This window comes from Phoxinus phoxinus (genome assembly GCF_949152265.1).
Source record: "Phoxinus phoxinus genome assembly, chromosome: 23".
NCBI lineage: Eukaryota > Metazoa > Chordata > Actinopteri > Cypriniformes > Leuciscidae > Phoxinus > Phoxinus phoxinus.
The window spans coordinates 13,273,599-13,293,896 of NC_136898.1; the positions used below are offsets into that span (position 1 = coordinate 13,273,599).

At 38.4% G+C, this 20,298-nt stretch overlaps 1 protein-coding gene across 7 annotated transcripts; it reads left to right on the plus strand.

The window, feature by feature from the left end:
- The first annotated feature begins 448 nt into the window (after nt 1–448).
- arfip2b (ADP-ribosylation factor interacting protein 2b) lies at nt 449–20,255 on the plus strand. Of its 7 annotated transcripts, XM_079600801.1 has the most exons (11): nt 503–761; nt 3,560–3,670; nt 4,856–4,888; nt 12,257–12,365; nt 13,296–13,358; nt 14,211–14,306; nt 14,571–14,686; nt 14,784–15,005; nt 15,731–15,888; nt 16,711–16,885; nt 17,553–20,255. In XM_079600801.1, the coding sequence occupies exons 2-11, from the start codon at nt 3,572–3,574 to the stop codon at nt 17,706–17,708; spliced, it is 1,227 nt and encodes a 408-aa protein (XP_079456927.1). In that variant the 5' UTR covers nt 503–761; nt 3,560–3,571; the 3' UTR covers nt 17,709–20,255. The 7 variants fall into 7 exon arrangements, with proteins under 7 accessions (XP_079456925.1, XP_079456922.1, XP_079456924.1 ...); XM_079600796.1 differs by lacking the exon at nt 14,211–14,306 and having other exon boundaries at nt 461–761; XM_079600795.1 differs by lacking the exon at nt 13,296–13,358.
- The last annotated feature ends 43 nt before the right edge of the window (nt 20,256–20,298 follow it).

Sequence of the window (20,298 nt, forward strand, 5' to 3'; positions counted from 1 at the left end):
ATAATTTTTTGATAGTAGAAATGTGTCTAACGGCACAATAACGATTGGCTCTTTTTCTCCTGTTCTTTGCTTATAGTGCCTTACATGGCCTTATACTGCCACCCTGTGACCAACGAGGATTTTACTGGTTGCTGGATCTAGTGGTTTTCTTGTGTTATTGCTGTGGTCTTACTATCAATAACCATTAAACAGATAACTACTTTTAAGTATGCTAAATATTAAAAAAATTCCCACCAAGGTAACATCAAAACAGACTGAAGAAATATTGTTTTGTAGGTCTTTCAGATGCAAGGATAAAACTGACAATATTTAAGAAACAGTTCTCAACATATTTTTCTTTTCTGATTTTATATAATAATAATAATAACATTTATCTCCATACTTTTTTCTTTGTACGTTTAGTTTTTATTCATCGCCTCTTATTTTCCCTTCTTATCATGGCTTCTTCGTCGTGCCTGCTGCTTATTCCACGTCGGCTAAAGGAAGGTCGGCGCCTGTCGTCAGATTCGCAAGGCATTTCGGGCTATTGGAGGCTGATTCGCCCAATAATAGAATAATACAAACAAGCCGCCGGACATAGTGGAATCGGTTGAACATGGGGAAAACCGCCTGCTTATGAATTAACATAAACTCAGCCTCAATGAATGCATGCTTTTATAATTTCCTCACTCTTTTGGAAGTGTCAGTATTTGATTGCGCATGAACTGGGATAAAATATTCAGCACGCGAGTCAATAGCTAATCCTAGAATAGGAAACACAGGTAAGATCATATTTATGTATTGATCTTTATTATTTATGCAGTCATTATCTCACTAAAGCAGTAAGCAGACATCGAAATAGCCTTCATGTACTGCATGTATTGTTGTGAAATATGACGGCGAAAATTAATATGTGGCTGTATTTAGCGATCTCACGGTTCACGTGTGTTTATCTGTCTTGATGCATGAAAATCGGTTTATTTTAATGAAAGGCCATGGGCGACAAGTACCGTCACTTTGACAGTGGATTCTTGAGTCAGCTGACTGTACCATATACATTATGACAATGATGCGTTATGAGAAATAAGATGTTGCACGGTTGAACGAGCCATAAGGTCGATTATATAAATATTCGTAGTAGAACTCTCGTGCTTTTATAGAACATATGGATTGAACGTATTGTTTGTTTCTCGAGGTGAATGGTGTCGTAGGTAAAATGTCTCGAACCCACTGTCAACGTTCACCTGTGCCACCTGTTCGCCCAGGTTGTTGCCCAATATACTTTATTTAGACAGCAGGCAGATTAAAGATTCGTTCACCACTAGTTTAGACTTAAGTAGACGAATCTTTTTCATTCATGTCCATGTACTAACAATTCTTTCGTTTGCATTATTGCATTCATGTTTTATATAGTAGCTAAGCAATCTAAGCACGAGCCAATAACATTTGAGAGCTTGAAGAATTGAAGAATCATTCATTGAATGAGTCGTTGTCTAGGTTATGTCTTTTCCCCCCAACAACATATCTAGTGATACATGTCATTGCCAACAGTTGACAAAATAAAGATATAGGCCTAATTGCTTTGTTGTTTATGAGGAAAATGACTATGACACACTTGAGTCTATTAGTAGATTTGTAAGCAGGAACATTTTTTTAAGGATAAAAATAGTTTTTGTTGACTTGACTGACACAGTTGAGTGAATGGTTGAATGACTCTTCATAACACACTTGTCTTGTAGCCACCTACTGACATAATGCAGAGCTGACAACTGAACGAATAGTTTTAGTAAAATTCAAAATAATTAAAATCCTTACCACTAGTGTAGACTTAGAATATGTATTGTTTTGTTTTAAAGAGCCTCTTGTTACCATCCTGGTCCCTTGAGACGTATTTTTAGGAAGGTGCTTTTAATGAGGCAACATCACCTCAGCCTGCTAGCTTGAGTCTGTACTGTACTTGTTGTCATAGATGCAGCCTTGGTTAGATGGCATGCTGCTGCCTCCGCAAATCCAGTGGAAAATCACAGGAAAAAAGGCCAAAGTCATTGATGTATAGTTGTAGTATTATCATCATGGCTGTCAAATTACAGGCCTATGTTTTTCTCTCAGATTATTTTGTAGATCCTTGAAGCCATTGCAAAGTTCTCCATAAGTTCACACTGTCCATGTAGTAAGGTAGAGGAACAATAATTATACTAAAGGTTTGTAAAATATCTGTCCATAGGCATCCACACATGCATGTATCCTAGATGAGCTGTAATTGAGAGTTTGCATGTCAGTTTGACAATAGGTTACTGACATGTCAACCAAATTGATCCCAGATGTCCTTCTAAATAATAGCATTTCTTCACTGGATCATTCAAATGTGCAGCTGCACAGTACGAGAGAATGTAATTCACATCAACAAGTAGCTGGTAAAGCAAGAGTCATACTGCAAGCAACAAATTGAATCGTTTTCTCTCATAATTACATTGCCGCAATTTCATTACGCTAAGTAAACGGTGCTTATTTTAATGTCTTCAATAAGGTCACAACATCCCACATCCCATAACCACAGTCCTATCCTCCCTTTCCTTCATTATAGTAAAGGAGCACTTGCACTGGCTCACCGCCATCTCAACTGCTCACTAAGTGCAAATTTATTAATGCTACTTTTCCATTCCTGTGGTTTACAGATAAGACTTGAACCATTAGCTTTTTTTTTTTTTCCTACCTAAATTTCATGCTCCAGCACTCAGGAGAATTAAATGGCTTTTATTTGAAGGCAGGCTATGATGTCTCCGCTCAGATCGGCCCTCTGAGCACCGAGGCTCACTCTCTGAGCGCCTGTCTAAAGCTGAAGCTAAGACAAACTTGCATGAGTCACATGATTGTTACATAGCTCCCTGCATTCCTATATTTTCCTCTGCCCATTGAGGAGGCTGAGCTTGGGAGCTTTATGAGAGCTAACAATGAAAGCCTGCTTGAGAAGTTGCTCACTCATTGCAGTGAAACCCCTCCTCCCGCAGGGGTGAGAGGATTGAGAAGGAGTAACCAAAGCAAGCATCAATGGAAATATCACAGAGGTATATAAACTCACAGGGGTTTTTAACCGGGTTAATTGGTTTGAAGTGAAAGATCTAGTCCTTGAACTCCATGGCAGTTCCTTTTGTGGTAATGACTGGGTTGGGTTCTGTCAGATCTGATAAGTGCTTTTGAACAGAACATTCCTGTGTATTTACTCTTTTTTCCACGTTTCCTACAAATGTAGGCCTATGTGGAGTATAGAAGGCCTTGTATATTTTATAGTTAAAGAGATATTTTACATACATTGTCATAATTTATTCACCCTCAGGTTTTTTTTTAACAAAAGGATGTGTCATTTAGAATGACAGCCAGCCTTGGTTACCATTCACGTTGACCTTGTGAGTTAGACTGTAATAATAATTTATTCTAGTGCTTGTTGTCTGAAGTGAGTTCTGGTCTACATTGTTAATTAGCAGAATATATTATTCTGAAATGTCACAGACTACCTTTTGTAATATAATGAACAGCTCTCTCTGTTTAATTTTCTTATCTGTTTTCTCACTCTGTCTTTCAGCAACGCTCCAGTATGGCGGAGAGTATGATGAGTAAAGCAGCCACTATGGAGATTCCTATTAACAGTAATGGGGACTCTAGGAATCTGGCAGAAGAGGACAGTCTGGAGCAGGTGAGTGATACGTGTGATTCAGCGGCATTGGGCCACACTTTAATAGTGATTTTAATGTCAAGCGGTCCAGCTTACCTGAACCCACCCTAATGAATCAGTTTTTTCCTCTGTTTGCAAAGCTGAATCAAAAAGCATAAAAATGTTGGTCACGGCGTTTAGTTTTATTTATATAGTTAAAGTCTGAAATCTACCAAGTTTGTTTAGTTTTGTTTCGCAATATCAACCATGAGAAAAAAACTCAAGGTAGCAGGTGACACAAACATTGCAGTTCATCATTTTTCAGCTTTTTCTTGGAGATTTAAAATAAGCAGTTAAAAATTAAGGTTAAGTAATAGTTATAAGCATTTGTTTCATAAAAAATGACTTCGTTGGAAGTCTAGGATGTGTCTTCCTTGTCTTTGTGTTTCAGGGGTAACAGGCTAATGCAGCCAAGCACAAAGTGTAAATCTCCTTATTGTTCAAACCACTGTAAATAGTGGCAATGTTGTCACAAGACACACCTCTGTAAGACAACTAAACTGTGGCACTGGATCCGGGAGGAGACGTTGTTGGGCAAACACAAGCGAGATATTTGCTAAGAGGTTTAATCATTCCTATAGGGAACTAAAGGTTATTTGTTTTAAAAACAGTTTTTTTTTTTTTTTGTCATTCTCATGTTAAGTCCATTTTAAAAAGCTCATCCCAAGGAGGACCACAGCTGATCATGTTCGCAGTTGCAATAATGGCAAAGCTAAAGGCAGATGGCACTTTGGCGTTACATTGTGTCTTTAAATAGATCGGTAGCATTGAGCCAGAATGTGAAAACAGACTTTTTAAGTGTTCTTGTCTTTACCCAGCGAGAGAAAGAGTGGCATTTTCTTTTTTTTAATCCCCATCCATTTGTTCACTGATGTTTGGAGTGACAAGGATCTGTTAGCAACCCACTTTATGAAGAGGGTTTATTCATTGCTCAATGAGGGCTGAAATTATGCAAAGTTGTTTATTTTTATTGTCAAGCCTTGAAGTCTGTCATTGTTGTATTAACAGGTGCTAATCGACCCTAAAATATGGATTCCATTGTGTTTGATAGATTATTTTGTCATCACTGTTTTCAAGTTTGTTTTTGTTTCACATTGTGCTTCATTTTTGGTTTGTTTTCTTTCTTTTGTCTTTTTGTTGTCATGTTCTTCCCTGATGTCTGTGCAGGCTGCAACGATTCAGTGGAGCTTAAGAGAGAAGGTAGGGAGTCCCGCAGCCCTCGGGGTGAGAAGGAACACTGGGAAGGGTGGCAGTGTGTGTGTGTGTGTGTTTGTGTGTTTGCTTGCACGTGTATGTCTTTCCAGCAGAAAATGGTTTTAGTTCTCCCCATAATCTTGTCTCAATAAACGGGATGTTTTTCAAATCACATGCATTATTTTTTGGCCTCTGTCACTCCATATTAATCAGTGTTTGAGGTTAGATACAAATCCAAATTATACAGATTTTGTTTGTTTTGAAAAACATCCGGTTTTGTCCCTTTGTGGTATTAACCAATGGCTAGTGACCTTTTAGTACCTATTAACTCTATACAGTATGTTCAGTGGATTTTGTATTAGAATAATTCATTAGGGCCCAAGCCTTGAAAAGGCGAAGGCCCTATTGTTTTTCTTAGGATTATTATTTATTATTCTTCTTCTTCTTCTTCTTCTTTATTATTATTATTATATTACTACCTTTTGGTCACTTTTGGGGGCCTTAACGTGCTCAAAAACTCTTGAAACTTTGCACAAATGTCAGAACCCGCGGCCATTAGGACCGCGCTGAAGCTGGGACCCGGGCGTGGCAGGGGGGCTCGGCAGCGCCCCCTGGAATGGGATTCAAAAACATGTCCATATATCAAACACGCTTGCATGTAATAATATGAAACTCGGTACACATATAGATCTCATCGGGCCGAACAACTTTCGTGCTCTAAGTTTTACGCCAGTCCAACAGGAAGTCGGCTATTATGGGCTGTATGGAAACGCATGTTCTGGCATTTGAAACACTTCTCCCAGAGAATTCATCCGATGACCACGAAACTCGGTGTGCATGAAGTCAAGACATGGTGGATGCTAAATTGCGGACGGATTTTTGATATCTCGAACGGTTTGGCCGTGGCGAGGAAACAAATTTATGATTAAAAAAGGATGCATAAAGTGTGTTATAACTTAGTTATAGTTTTACCTACAGTTACAAAACTCAGCGTGTATTTTGATCTTATCAAGCCGAACAACTTTCTAATTTACAGTCATTAGCTCCGACCAACAGAAAGTCAGATATTGTGGTTTGAATGTGAATTGTGTCTCTCTCTGTCTCTCTGCCATTCTGTTTGTGTGTGTGTGTCTGTCTGTGTGGGGTGGGGAGGGGGGATCTGTGTGTGTGTGTGTGTGTGTGAGGAGGGGGGCTAGTTTAGTTTAACCCTTTCTCTGCTGTGTGCAAAATCTCGGGCACTTTTGGGGCCCTTAACGTGCTCGAAAACTGGGTGGGGAGGGGAGGGGGGGATCTGTGTATGTGTGTGTGTGTGTGTGAGGAGGGGGGCTACCGGTAGTTTAGTTTAACCCTTTCTCTGCTGTGTGCAAAATCTCGGGCACTTTTGGGGCCCTTAACGTGCTCGAAAACTCTTGAAATTTTGCACACAGGTCAGAACCCGCTGAAGCTGGTACCCGGGCGTGGCAGGGGGGCTCGACAGCTCCCCCTGGAATCAAGGTCAAGGTATCTTTATTCGTCTCCCTAAGGAGAAATTTGGTTCGGATAAAAAGAGATTGCTACAAAGAAAATTACAACAAAGACAAACACAAGTACAGAGTTAAAACAGATAAGAGACAATGATACATAAATTGTGGGTGGTATGAAAACGCATGTTCTGGCATTTGAAACACTCTTTCTAGAAAATTCATTCAATCGCAACCAAACTCGGTCAGCATGACGTCAAGACATTGAGGATACTAAATTGCTGACGGATTTTTGATATCTCGAACAGTTTGGCCGTGGCGAGGAAACGAAATTATGGCGAGAAAAGAGAAACACGATGTGTTATAACGTCTTCATACATTAATTGATCTTGATGAAACTTCAGTAGCGTGTTTGTTGTAAGAGAGCGATCACATGGATGTAACTAATGTGAGTCAAAGTTATAGCGCCACCAACTGGCAGCAGGAAGTGTGTTACTTTTGACAAACTTTAGTAAACTAAAAGGTTAGTTTTACCTACAGTCACAAAACTTGGTATGTATATTGTGCACATCGAGCCGGACAACTTTCTGATTTACAGTCATTAGCTCCGACCAACAGGAAGTCAGATATTTTGGTTTGAATGTGGTTTTGTCTCTCTCTGCCTCTCTCTGACAGAGTTCCCCCTGCCAGTGTGTGTGTGTGTGTGTGTGTGTGTGTGTGTGTGTGTGTGTCTGTGTGTGTGTCTGTGTGGAGAGGGGAGGGAGGGCACACACACAGACAGCCCCCCCCTGTCTGTGTGTGTGGGGAGGGGGCAGAAAGACTCTATTAAAAATAGGTATATTGTGCCATCTAGTGTTTTATACTATGTATACATGTGTTTTTTCTTTTAAACAAGTGTTTTAAAGTACAGTAATTTCAATGAATATATATACCACACTTCATAGGAATTTTCGGTGTTGTGTACTTACAATGGCTGCTGATTTCATGTGTCCGTTAAGTCCATGAGACTGTAGGGTGTCTAATTTTTCATTTTAGGTTTCAGAAGGGTGTTCACTCATACTTTGTGGTTGATATGTGCCCTCGATGCGCACTTTTGCAGAACCCACACTGATGCAAGCTCTAAAGCAGACTTCTTCTCGACAGTCAAAGCGGAGTTACGTTATTGCCCGTCGTGCACAGGAACCCTAAACGCACCGGGGTGGCGGTTTTATATATATATATATATATATATATATATATATATATATATATATATATATATATATATATAAATATAGCTGCAAGCAGCGATGGAGGGCCCAAGCCGGTGGCACCGCCACCTTGGTGCCTTTAGTGCAACTAAAGGCACCGGGGTGGCGGTGCCACCGGCTTGGGCCCGTAATCGCTGCTTGCAGCTATATTTATATATATATATATATATATATATATATATATATATATATATATTTTATTATTATTATTATTATTATTTTACTACCTTTTGGGCACTTTTGGGGGCCTTAACGTGCTCAAAAACTCTTGAAACTTTGCACAAATGTCAGAACCTGCGGCCATCAGGGCCCGACTGAAGCTGGGACCCGGGCGTGGCAGGGGGGCTCGCCAGCGCCCCCTGGAATGGGATTCAAAAACATGTCCATATCTCAAACACGCTTGCATGTAATAATATGAAACTCGGTACACATATAGATCTCATCGGGCCGAACAACTTTCGTGCTCTAAGTTTTACGCCAGTCCAACAGGAAGTCGGTTATTATGGGCTGGATGGAAACGCATGTTCTGGCATTTGAAACACTTGTCCTAGAGAATTTATCGGATGACCACGAAACTCGGTGTGCATGAAGTCAAGACATGGAGGATGCTAAATTGCGAGGGGATTTTTGATATCTCGAACGGTTTGGCCGTGGCGAGGAAACGAATTTATGGCGAATATTGGAAACAGGAAGTGTGTTATAACATCCTCATACATTAACTGATCTTGATGAAACTTCAGCAGTGTGTTCGCTGTAAGAGGCCGATCACATGGATGTGACTATTGTGAGTCAAAGTTATAGCGCCACCAACTGGCAGCAGGAAGTGTGTCACTTTCAAAATGCTTTGAAATCACCCTCTTATTTTTACCCGATTTGCTTCAAACTTCATCTGTATAATGTAAACACACGGCAGATGTAGACCTGTGAAAGGATTATTGATATCTTAAATACTGTTGCCATGGCAACGCATCAAACTTTAATATTCTTTTTGGGTGCATTTGAGGCTCTTAACATGCTTCAAATTGCATGAAACTCAACATGCATATCAGATTTATTAGGTACTAGGCATGTGTGAAGTTTCAGAAACGGGCGCGGTGGAGGGGCTCAGTAGCGCCACCTTTAGTCAAAAATGGGCTATTAGTTTTACCTACAGTAACAAAAATCGGTATTTATATTTATCTCCCCGAGCCGGACAACTTTCTAATTTACAGTCATTAGCTCCGACCAACAGGAAGTCAGATATTTTGGTTTGAATGTGATTTGATGGGAATTTTGCCAGTCTCTCTCAGTGTCTGTGTGTGTGAGAGAGGAGGGGGGCTTTATTTTAACCCTTTCTCTGCTGTGTGGGACTTCTCGGGCACTTTTGGGGCCCTTAACGTGCTCGAAAACTCTTGAAACTTTGCACACAGGTCAGAACCTGCGGCCATTAGAGCCGGACTGAAGCTGGTACCCGGGCGTGGCAGGGGAGCTCAACAGCGCCCCCTTGAACGTGGTCCGAAAAACTTGGTCCATATATCAAACACGTTTGCATGTAATAATATGAAACTCGGTACACATTTAGATATCATCGGGCCGAACAACTTTCGTGCTCTAAGTTTTACGCCAGTCCAACAGGAAGTCGGCTATTATGGGTTGTATGAAAACGCATGCCCCTGGAATTTGATATACTCCTCCAAGAAAAATTATCCTATCGCCACCAAACTCAGTCAGCATGAAGTAAAGACATTGAGGACGCTAAATTGCGGACGGATTTTTGATATCTCGAACGGTTTGGCCGTGGCGAGGAAACAAAGTTATGGCGAGAAAAGAAAAACACAATGTCTTATAACGTCTTCATACATTTATTGATCTTGATGAAACTTCAGCAGTGTGTTTGTTGTAAGAGGGCGATCACATGGATGTGGCTATTGTGAGTCAAAGTTATAGCGCCACCAACTGGCAGCAGGAAGTGTGTTACTTTCAAGATACTTTTGACTAAAGTGGGGGGGTTATTTTTACCTACAGTCACAAAACTCGGTCTGTATATTGTGCTTATCGATCCGGACATCTTTCTCATTTACAGTCATTAGCTCCGACCAACAGGAAGTCAGATATTTTGGTTTGAATGTGGTTTTGTCTCTCTCTGACAGAGTTCCCCCTGCCATTCTCTCTCTGTGTGTGTGTGTGTGTGTGTTAGTCCAGTGAGATACTGGAGGAGGAGGGGGGGGGGGAGGAGGGAGGGCACACACACAGACAGCCCCCCCCCCCTTTTCTGTGTGTGTTTGTAGGGGAGCAGAAAGACTCACACTGATACAAGCTCTAAAGCAGACTTCTTCTCGACAGTCAAAGCGGGGTTACGTTATTGCCCGTCGTGCACAGGAACCCGAAAGGCAACGGGGTGGCGGCTTTTTATATATATATATATATATATATATATATATATATATATATATAAATAAATATAGCTGCAAGCAGCGATGGAGGGCCCAAGCCGGTGGCAGCGCCAGCCCGGTGCCTTTAGTGTAACTAAAGGCACCAGGGTGGCGGTGCCACCGGCTTGGGCCCGTAATCGCTGCTTGCAGCTATATTTATTTTTTTGTTTTGTTATTTAAAGGGGCCACTGCATACAGTACAGAGCGTACTGTATACCAGTATATGTATCCCATGAGCCTGTTTATGTCCTGGCAAAAACAACACATTCATTTGACAATTGTTTTACAATGGAAAGAATGAAATTGTATATTTTGTCCATGAACAAGTACTATTCACTACTATATAGTAATATACTTGTACATTACATATATAAGTGTCCATTATATAAATGGACTTTGTACCTCCCTCATTAAAATGTATAATAATTAGTGCTCTCAATCAATACAAATAAAATAAAAGTAGTTCATTGCACTTTTCTTTGTAATTACAAAGAATCACGATATAATAATCATGATAATCACCCTAACATTACAATTTTTAATACATTTTTATGTTGTAATAATTTTACATTCAATTGCTAAATTAATGTATATTTTAAATATTTGATCTAACAGGTAGTAAATATAGGCTACAGAAATTGAATAGTTATCAAACACTTCATAGTTTTCACTGCATAAATTATAAATTTAATATACATTTTTATTAAAGCTACAAAAGTTTTTCAGTCAAGAGCAGTGAGTGATTTTTCTCTTTTTCTTTTGTTCTTTGATTTACATTAATGACACACAGACAGGAGCAGGTTTATTAGGCTGCTGTCACTTTAAGACCTGCTGCACATGGCATCCCATTTTCATAAATCTTTACGTTAATTTAAGACTGTCCTTATGAGGATCTTCGACAAAATGGGCATTTTGTCATAATTTAGTGTGTCTTTGTCTGGTCAAGCGCGAAAGAAAACTCAATGCGGCATAGCGCACGCCAGTACCGCATTGAGTTTGTCTTATTGCGCTTGAATGGTTTAAAAGCATTTACATGAAGAAGATTGATCATATAATGTAACGCTAGCTATATAAAAATTTATTTAACTTTCTTCATTGTTTGATTGTGAAAGGACATTGTTTTGGTTGTGCTTCGGCTCTGCGTGACTGTGTTGATGAATATGGTTATCCTACTGCTCATAAAACATTCACTACTAGGCTTATACTGACTTGCTGAAGATGTTACGGTAGCTTTACCCATTAATAGACACGGTACTTCCTTGAAAATAAATTCCAGCACAGCTTTACAACAACATAATGAAATGACCCTTCACAATAGATAATTCTTTACAATGAACTCTGTCTGTTAGAGAGCTACATATGGCAATTTATCAGTTCAAATAAAATACATGGTAATAAAAACGCTATCTCCGTGTCACTTATACAACATTTCAAACCCCTCAGTTCTGGCCATCTCCAAAAAGCCAGGCCAATGTTTATTCTTGTTTATTACAAGCTCTGTTGCGTTCTCTTTTTGTAAGCAGAAGCTCCTCTGTTCGGCGTTTGTTTAAAATAGTTGATTCCCCAGAGGTTTGAGATTTACCGTGCTCCATGTCGTCAACCTTCCTTGCTTGTTGTGACAACTAACCTATGCCACTCCCACACGAGTCTCTAGTCTGCAATTTCTTGGTCTAAAAGTAAGACTAAAACACTTTTTGGAAGAAGGATTGATGGTGTATTGACTATTTACTTATTTATTTTTACTAAAAAAAGTTACATAGTGCACCTTTAAATAAAGTTATCTTAATATTGTGATTGTTTAACAATTATTTGATCAAACCAATGCGGATTTGTTGTTTATTTGCAAGAATGCTCTTTTTTTGTAGTTAATGGTCTCAGATAACATGTATGCTTTGGTGTGGGTTGTTGACCGTTTTATAGTCACTAATGTGACTTGTTGCAAATAACGGTTCAGACTGTTTCCTTCCTTGTGCTGTAATTGCTTTGGTGTCAAATTCCTTTTCTACAACAAGGAAACGCATGGGTTTTTCAGAGGGAAGATTTTTTTTTATGTCTCTCAGACACATGATTCGTATTAATTGTTTAATGTGATTCTAACCCTAAAATGTTCCTTCTAACAATTAACAACATTTGCCTATGTTTGTGTTTTTAGAACTTAGGCTACACTAATGGCTCACTACATGACAAAATCATTTTTAGGTCGCAAATTTGAATTCTGAAGATCTCTTCTTTTTTCTGTTTCCATGTCTGTAGGACTTGCAACAGGTCATGGTGTCTGGGCCCAACCTAAATGAAACCAGCATCGTATCAGGTGGTTATGGAGGTACAACGGAAGGCATCATTCCAACAAGCTCTATCAAAGGTATAAGAAACCCTGTCATTCTTTAACTCTTTACTGTTCTTCACATCTTCTTCCAAAACCCAATTGCTACTTCTGCAGTGAATACGTCAAATACATTCTCACCTAGCAATATGCAAAACTGCATATATTAAAAATCTCCTGGTTAAAGAAATTCCAGTATAATTAGGCTGGTTTTAAATTCACTTGACCCCAAACATACATTGACTTTTCTTTTTTTTATATTGGTATTTACCATTGAAATGACTTGGCTGACATCTGTACTCTCAGATGCAAACACATACATATTTTTGGTGGAGAAGAAGTTGGAATTGTACAGTATGGTTTGCTTGCTGAGTTTTCCACTCCTTTCTTTTCTATGATGCAATCCAAATGAGAGCCAGGGCCTCTGCCATTGGTCATTGTGTGTATAGGTAGTGTGTGAGGCATTCTTAATGGCTTTAAAGTTTGACATTAACCGGAGTGAAAAAGTCCACAGATCCTCAGGTATCCTTAAGTTTTAGAATTTTGTATTATTTTTTAAAGCGGACCTATTATGCGAAATTCACTTTTACATGGTGTTTGAACATAAATGTGTTCTGCTTGATGCTGTTCTGCAGGAATACATTTAATTATTTCAGTTTTTCTGGCTTTTATTTTCTCTCCAAGTACATTTAATATTCAACAATATTATTGATCTGCCTGCATTGACACCATTAAAAAACTGAACTGTAATGAAAAATTAGGCTAACTTTTGCAAAGTATTCTAACCAAAACGGACTGCTTTTGATTTGATTTTAATTTAGTTTCATGTATCTGACTAAATGACTTTGTCTGGACAGGATATGTTGTAGATATCTGATTGTAAGGTGATCACCTGGGGCATTAATATCAGTGTAAATGTATTCCCTTCTGATTCAGTGAGGACCTTCTGTCTCTTTTACCCTTTCTCAGGCCCTGCAATCCGTCTTAACACTGACTTTCTAGGCAACAGACACATTCCAAATGAAGGGCAAGGTCATTCATCCCTCATTCGTACCCGATATCACTTATTTCTCTTTTTCCACCTTCCCATGATGCCTTGTATTATTGTCCTTTTCTAAGCCATTTTGTCTTTTCCTAGGGCATAGGATGCTGTTCTGCAGGAATAAATTTAATCGCCACTGTTTTTCTGGCTTTTTATTTTCTCTCTAAGCAGTTTGGAACGGGCTGCATTTTTATTTCTCTTCTTCTTGGGATAAGGTTGCTTTTTTTCTCTGGCAGGAACTTTGTAATGAGGAATCTTTAGTCATTTTGCTTCGGAAATGAGTTTTGAGACTTCAATCTTGCTGACTTTGTCGAGGAAATGTTTAGAAAAATCTGCTGCAGAATGGCTGGGTGTAAAGTATGTTTGGTTACTTTCAGAACAGTTACTGTCTGATACTCCTAGTCACACTCTGTTTCTGTGTAAATTGACACTTGTAGTTAAAAATAAATGATCAGGCATATTGGGGCTTAAAATAACAGTTGTGTTTTTGAGTGAACTGTACATTTTCTCCATCATGAGGCAGCAGATTGAACAAAATATCAGTCATGTGCTTTCCCGTGTTCATTTCATCTTGTTACATTATCACCTTCTCTCTCTCACCCTCCCTTTTTCCCCCTTTCCCATTCCTCCATCTTCCTTCACATTCACACACATATGCACTGGAATTATTCTATACACACTTCACTCTCATGTGGTGCAATCCATTCCATTGTAAAACGTAATTTTCCCAATTGCCTACATGATTTTAAAACATTTTAACATATTCACCACTCACTCCCTCTTCCCCATAACCATATAAACCCCCAACATCCCCTGCTATTCCTGGCCATTACCCCCTCCAGACCTGCGAATGAAGTCCATGGGTGTTAGCAATGCCCCAAGCCAGATTGCAGCCTACCGAATAGCCAGCCAATCAGATGACATCCCCTGTATCCCAGGTATCCCAAACGGTGCTGGATCATTTAAGTGCACTTTGACAACATTTTCCCCCTATTTAGTAAAACACATTCATTTATTCTCTCATCTCATCTGTTTCACATACAGCTGATACACTGTCTGTCTGTCTGTCTGTCTGTCTCTCTGATGCCATTAATGATGGCCACAATATCTGAAAATGTGTCAATTATTGTGGAAGACTAGACATTTATTCAGTGTATGTGTGTGTAATTGGAGACTTACTGTAAGCATTTTCTGTGTGTCAGGGTCCAACATGCATCACACCAGTAGCAATTCCTCCATGACAGCAGAAGAGGCCACAAGAGGCGTTGCTGTGGAGAAATTTGACATTATGAAGAAATGGGGCCTGAACACATACAAGGCTTGTCAATTAACTTTTTATCTTTTCTATTTAGATTTGATGTGCTGTTAGCCACTCAAATTTTGAAGCCTTTCGTATTTATGGTTCTCTCCCTTAGTGCACCAAACAGATGATCTCTGAGAGGTTTGGCCGAGGCTCACGTACTGTGGATTTGGAGCTGGAGGCTCAGATCGAGGTTCTGCGGGAAACCAAACGGAAGTATGAGAGTGTGCTGAATTTAGCGCGAGCGCTAACCAACCACTTTTACAGCATGGTGCAGACGCAGCAAGCCCTTGGAGACACTTTTGCCGACCTCAGTCAGAAGTCTCCAGAACTCCGGGTGAGACGGCATGGTCATCTTAAGATTTATGATATTTGTTGTGCCTGCCATGCAAAATTATGGGACTGGTGTAAACCAACTCATGTATTTTCAAACTGTCAGTGTTAAAAATAACTAGTGCTTACAGACAGAAAAAACTATGTCATCAAGCACTAGAAGTCCATAGTTTTTTCTAAGTTTCTTTAGCATCTGTGTTTTGCTACTTATACACCAGACCAATCAAGAATGTCTCTAACATTGCTGGAAGGATTGTCTAAGACTAGTTAAACAATTGAGCAGTCAACACTACAATATATATGTGTATATATATATATATATATATATATATACACACACACACACACACATCCTTTATCCAAATATAATTTGAAAGCATAGCAACTAAACTTATAGAATAAAATGTAGGAATGTCATATATTAAACAGAACTTGAGACATCAATATATATTCATGTTTTAGAATTTGTAATTTCTATTAGTTATTTATCTTTACTTTTACTTCAGTTTACAACTATTTTAGTGCTTCAGCTTAAACTTATTTTATTTCAATTAGTTGCCAAGCCAACATGTCTAAAACATGTCCAAGTTGTTTATCTAAAAATTATATTTTATGTTATTGTAGCTTCATTTAATTGTTTTTTAAAAATATTTGTAGTTTTAGTTAAATTAACAACACTGCAATAGAGTCAAATAGTCACACTCACAATAGTGTACTGTTTACACACAGGATGAGTTTGGATACAATGCAGAAACACAGAAGTTGTTGTGCAAGAATGGAGAGACTCTGCTCGGTGCCATCAACTTCTTTGTGTCCAGTATCAACACACTGGTGAACAAAACGATGGAAGACACACTGACGACTATCAAGATGTATGAGAATGCCAGGTAAAAGCTACTTCAGCAAAAAATAAAAAATAAAGTGATTAAATTCTCTGCAATATGAAATGGCACTGGGCAGTACTTTCTGTCAGGACTGCAAGCACTTAAATTGTGTTTTAAGTTAATTAGCCTCTGATGCAACTGGACGTTGAAAGGGTCAGTATACGTTAGAGGTGTCTGGGTTAGTATCGAATATTGCTGCACGTGCAGACGAGATGGTATTGAATGAACTCGGAGTGATACACCAACAGGCACTGACACTGGCTGGCCCTCTTACTCAGTTTTTGATTGAAAATAAAAAAGGAAGAAGCATATCCTCTATCACAGTTACTTGCAAAAACATAGAGAGAGCAGCAGCTTTAGTTTCTGCTGCGACAGCCGCAAGACCACGCGAACGCGGTGAGTGTGTGTTAGAAATCAGGAATGGCGAGAGAACATTGTGCTTGGTGCGTTTTTCATCTTCAAACCAAACTTGGGTCTTCAGCCGAGAAAGTTTAAATCCTGTCTGGCTAGCACGCTTCCCATAATGTTTATGTGTTAGGTCAGTAGGCGATCTTTTTAGGCGAACACATTCAACTACATGAGTGTTTACACTACGCTCGAAAGTGGTCGAAAGTGGACAAGCTAAAAATGTTTTAGACCCCGTGTACACCTGTATTCCACTTGTGATCCGATCGACCAAAACACATCTTAATACCTAGTGTAAACAGGGTTTTAGCGTCAGATTTCACTATAAATAACTTTTTCAACTTTGGGCATCACATTGTATAAAAAGTATTAAATGTTGTATGTGTCTTTTTTTAATGATTTTTCTCTGATGTTATGTAGGCTAGAGTTTGATGCGTACAGAGCAGATCTAGAGGAGTTGAACTTGGGCCCGCGGGATGCTGTTACCATGGCTCGTATCGAGGCTGCTCAGCAGCAGTACCAGATCCACAAGGACAAATATGAACGTCTTCGCAATGATGTCACCATCAAGCTCAAGTTCCTGGAAGAAAATAAGGTGCATGACCACCCACATAACTTCCTCTTTAAGTCACTTAAAGCGATAGTTCACTCAAAAATAAAATAAAATTAACCCATGATTTACTCACCCTCAAGCCATCATGCTTTCAGAGGAATACAATTGGAGATTTATTAAAAAAATGTCCTGGCTCTTCCAAGCTTTATAATGGCAGTGAATGAGTGATATATTTGGAAGCCCCAAAAAGTGCATCCATCCATCATAAAAAAAGGTTCACCACACGGCTGCGGGGGTAATAAAGGCCTTCTGAAGAGAAGCAATGTGTTTGTGTTAGAAAAATATCCATGATTTAACTAGTTATTTTAGTTCATAAAGTTTTAAATATGGATATTTTTCTTACACAAACGCATCGCTTCTCTTCAGAAGGCCTTTATTAACCCCCGGAGCCGTGTGGTGAACCTTTATGATGGATGAATGCACCTTTTTAGGCTTCAAAATATCAACACCCATTCACTGCCATTATAAAGCTTAGAAGAGCCAGGATATTTTTTTAATAAGAAAGTCATATACACCTAGGATGGCTTGAGGGTGAGTAAATCATGGGGTAATTTTCTATTTTTGGTGAACTATCCCTTTAAGCAGCCCTTGATCTCTGTTGTCTCTGTCTTGTCATCTAACATGGTGTGTTTGTGTATCTATCTCACAGGTAAAAGTGATGCACAAGCAACTTCTGCTGTTCCATAATGCCATCTCTGCTTACTTTGCTGGAAACCAGCAGCAGTTGGAACAGACCCTCAAGCAGTTCAACATTAAACTCAAACCACCAGGGGCCGACAAACCGTCTTGGCTGGAAGAACAGTGAAAGTGCTGATTTCCTGATACATGTCTTTAGCCGATCAGAGAAACACAGTAGGACCACAAGAGACCAGCAATCTGAGATGCTAACAGAGACGGGGCTACAACGTATCTTTCCACTAACTCTCTCTATACTTCTCTTCCTTGATTCTTCTCCTCCTATTCTTGCTCTGAGACTGTCAAGTGTCTGAATATTCACCTCTGGTTTGTAACCAGTCCCAAAGTGTCCAATCAAATGTCAAAGGTATCAGTTTAAGATTCATCCCTATAAATATCATTAAATCCTTCTGATATGTCTGTCAGAACAACTTTTTTTTTTTCAAGACTATTCTCAATATTACTCACACTCGTCACACACACTTTCTCTCTGTCAGTGAACACATTTTAAAGAACATTTTCCTTTTGTTTTTCTGTGAAAAGTTTTTTATTTTATTTTATACAATCTTTTTTTTCTGTATTGTAGATTTGGTATTGCAGCTGATGGGGGATTCATATCATTCCTATCAGAGCTTTCAGTGTTCAGTGTCGGTGGGTCTAACTAAAAGTGATTAATTTGGATAAAATCCAGATATGAGTTTATCTGATATTAGCATTGCATCCTTGTATGTTTACTAGGCCATGAGAGTACTGTTGAATCAATGCTTGTCCAGTTGTCTCTCTTTGACATACATGAAATATTACATTTAATATCTTAAAATGAGCTGCTTGTTTTAAGCTATTTAACCTCAAATGAATACATCTTTGACATATGTTATGGATTGAATTTCAGCAGATGTGGGTGCAGTTTCCTGCACATTTTAACAAAGCCCAGAATGGAAGATGAATCTAAATATCACTGTCTCTTGTCAATATTGTTACATTTGCTTTACGGATTTGAATATTTGAAACATGATTGTTTTCTTGAAGGGAGAGGAGTGTCATTTTTATTTTATTTTGACAATTATAGTTTATTGTAGTATTATGTACCAATGCATAATACGGTATAATGTTTATAGGTTTGTTACAATCATTTTAAGTTAATCAGCAGTAAATCAAGGAAGCGTATGTATGAATTGTATATGATTGATTTAATTAACATGTGATTAATGCCCACTATTATCTGCCTCTTTATCTAATGAAATGTGCACTAGAGTTTATGTACTGACTTGTGTTCTGTTAGCATCAGCAAAGCCCTAATATCCTATTATGCATTCAAATACCACCTTAGAAATAGGTTCTGATGCACCCTGTTTAATGCCTTTATTTGCCTTTTTTTAGCAAAGCAAAATATTTTTTCCCCAATGAAAGATGTATATACTGATTAATATCATAGTTGCATTTTTTGCTTTGTCATAATACTATTAATATATAATTTCTTTAACCCTCAATGTTCACAGGAACTGTAGTTCAAAATCAAATATATTTTAAAAAATGAATATTTCAAAATAATTGCTTTTTTATTTGTATGTCTTTTTATTTGTGATGTGATGGTATAATCAGATGGGTCTTACTGGGTTTCCATTACATAATTTTTCACCTAAAATATCTACAGTATGTGTTAGCCTTGATGCAGTGATAATGGGGTTAAATGCAGACTGTCAGATTAGTTCATGTCAGTCTAGTTTAGTTTTTTATTCCATTACATAAGACTGAAATAACGACTATGATCTAATGTTCAGTACTTTTGAACATTGCACTAAATCTTTCTAAGCTTGAGACGAAGCAATACTGAAGATGTTTCTTGAAAGTGTATTCCCATGTATGCCTGTATTGGCTGTTCCCTGTGTGTTTTTGCATGGCAGGTCTGATGACATTAGTTGTACATTTCCATGCATTGTGATTCATTCCTGTTCAATGCTTCAGTAAAACACTACATGGGTAGTAGTGCAGGAAAATATTGTTTCAAGGATAAAAGAGAAAGGTTACTCATGAATGTTAAAGAATGCTTGAAATTTAGTTTGAATGTCGTATAACCTAGTGAAATCTTTTTCAAATTGCCTTTTACATTTTGTTTTGTAAAGACCACGCTGCCCCCCAGAAGAAGAAGAAATTGTCAGATGTTTTTTTATACCATTTTTTTTTTTTTTTTTTACATCCTGTACAGTTGTCAGGCAGCAGAGACGGCACTGTGTGTGATTATTTTCTTGTTGAGAGCTGGAGAAAAGGTTTCCATCTCGAGCCATAGACACTGAACTGATCCATGAAGTGAAATACATTTGTTCCCGAGCAATAGGATTTTAAATTTAGACCTCAACACTAAACCTGGATATTATTATTGTTGATTTTATTTCGTTTTCTGTTAACAGAAGTGTTTGGTATTGAAATGGTCACTCCATTAGTCGGCATAGTTTAGCATAGCAGAATGAAAGGGTTATAAATATTACCATATTTATGTACAATCAATATTTTAGGCTGCTTTGTAGTATTGTAGTGTATGAATGATTGTATATATGTAAAGATAATTAAGACAGATTTTGAAACTGGAAACTCATGATGACCCTTTGCTCCTGGCTTTGACCAAACCCTTGACCAACAAATGTAAAAGAACCCACCAGATAAAATTTGAAAAGTTTGCAAAAATGGACTTTGTGTCATTTATACTTGGCTGATGTCCTGTT

Coding starts and splice junctions, on each gene's coding strand:
- arfip2b (XM_079600801.1), top strand. CDS start 3,572: ATGGCGGAGAGTATGATGAGTAAAGCAGCCACTATGGAGATTCCTATT. Junction 13,359..14,210: donor CATTCCAAATGAAGGGCAAG/GTCATTCATCCC, acceptor TACCCCCTCCAG/ACCTGCGAATGAAGTCCATG. Junction 16,886..17,552: donor AGTTCCTGGAAGAAAATAAG/GTGCATGACCAC, acceptor TCTATCTCACAG/GTAAAAGTGATGCACAAGCA.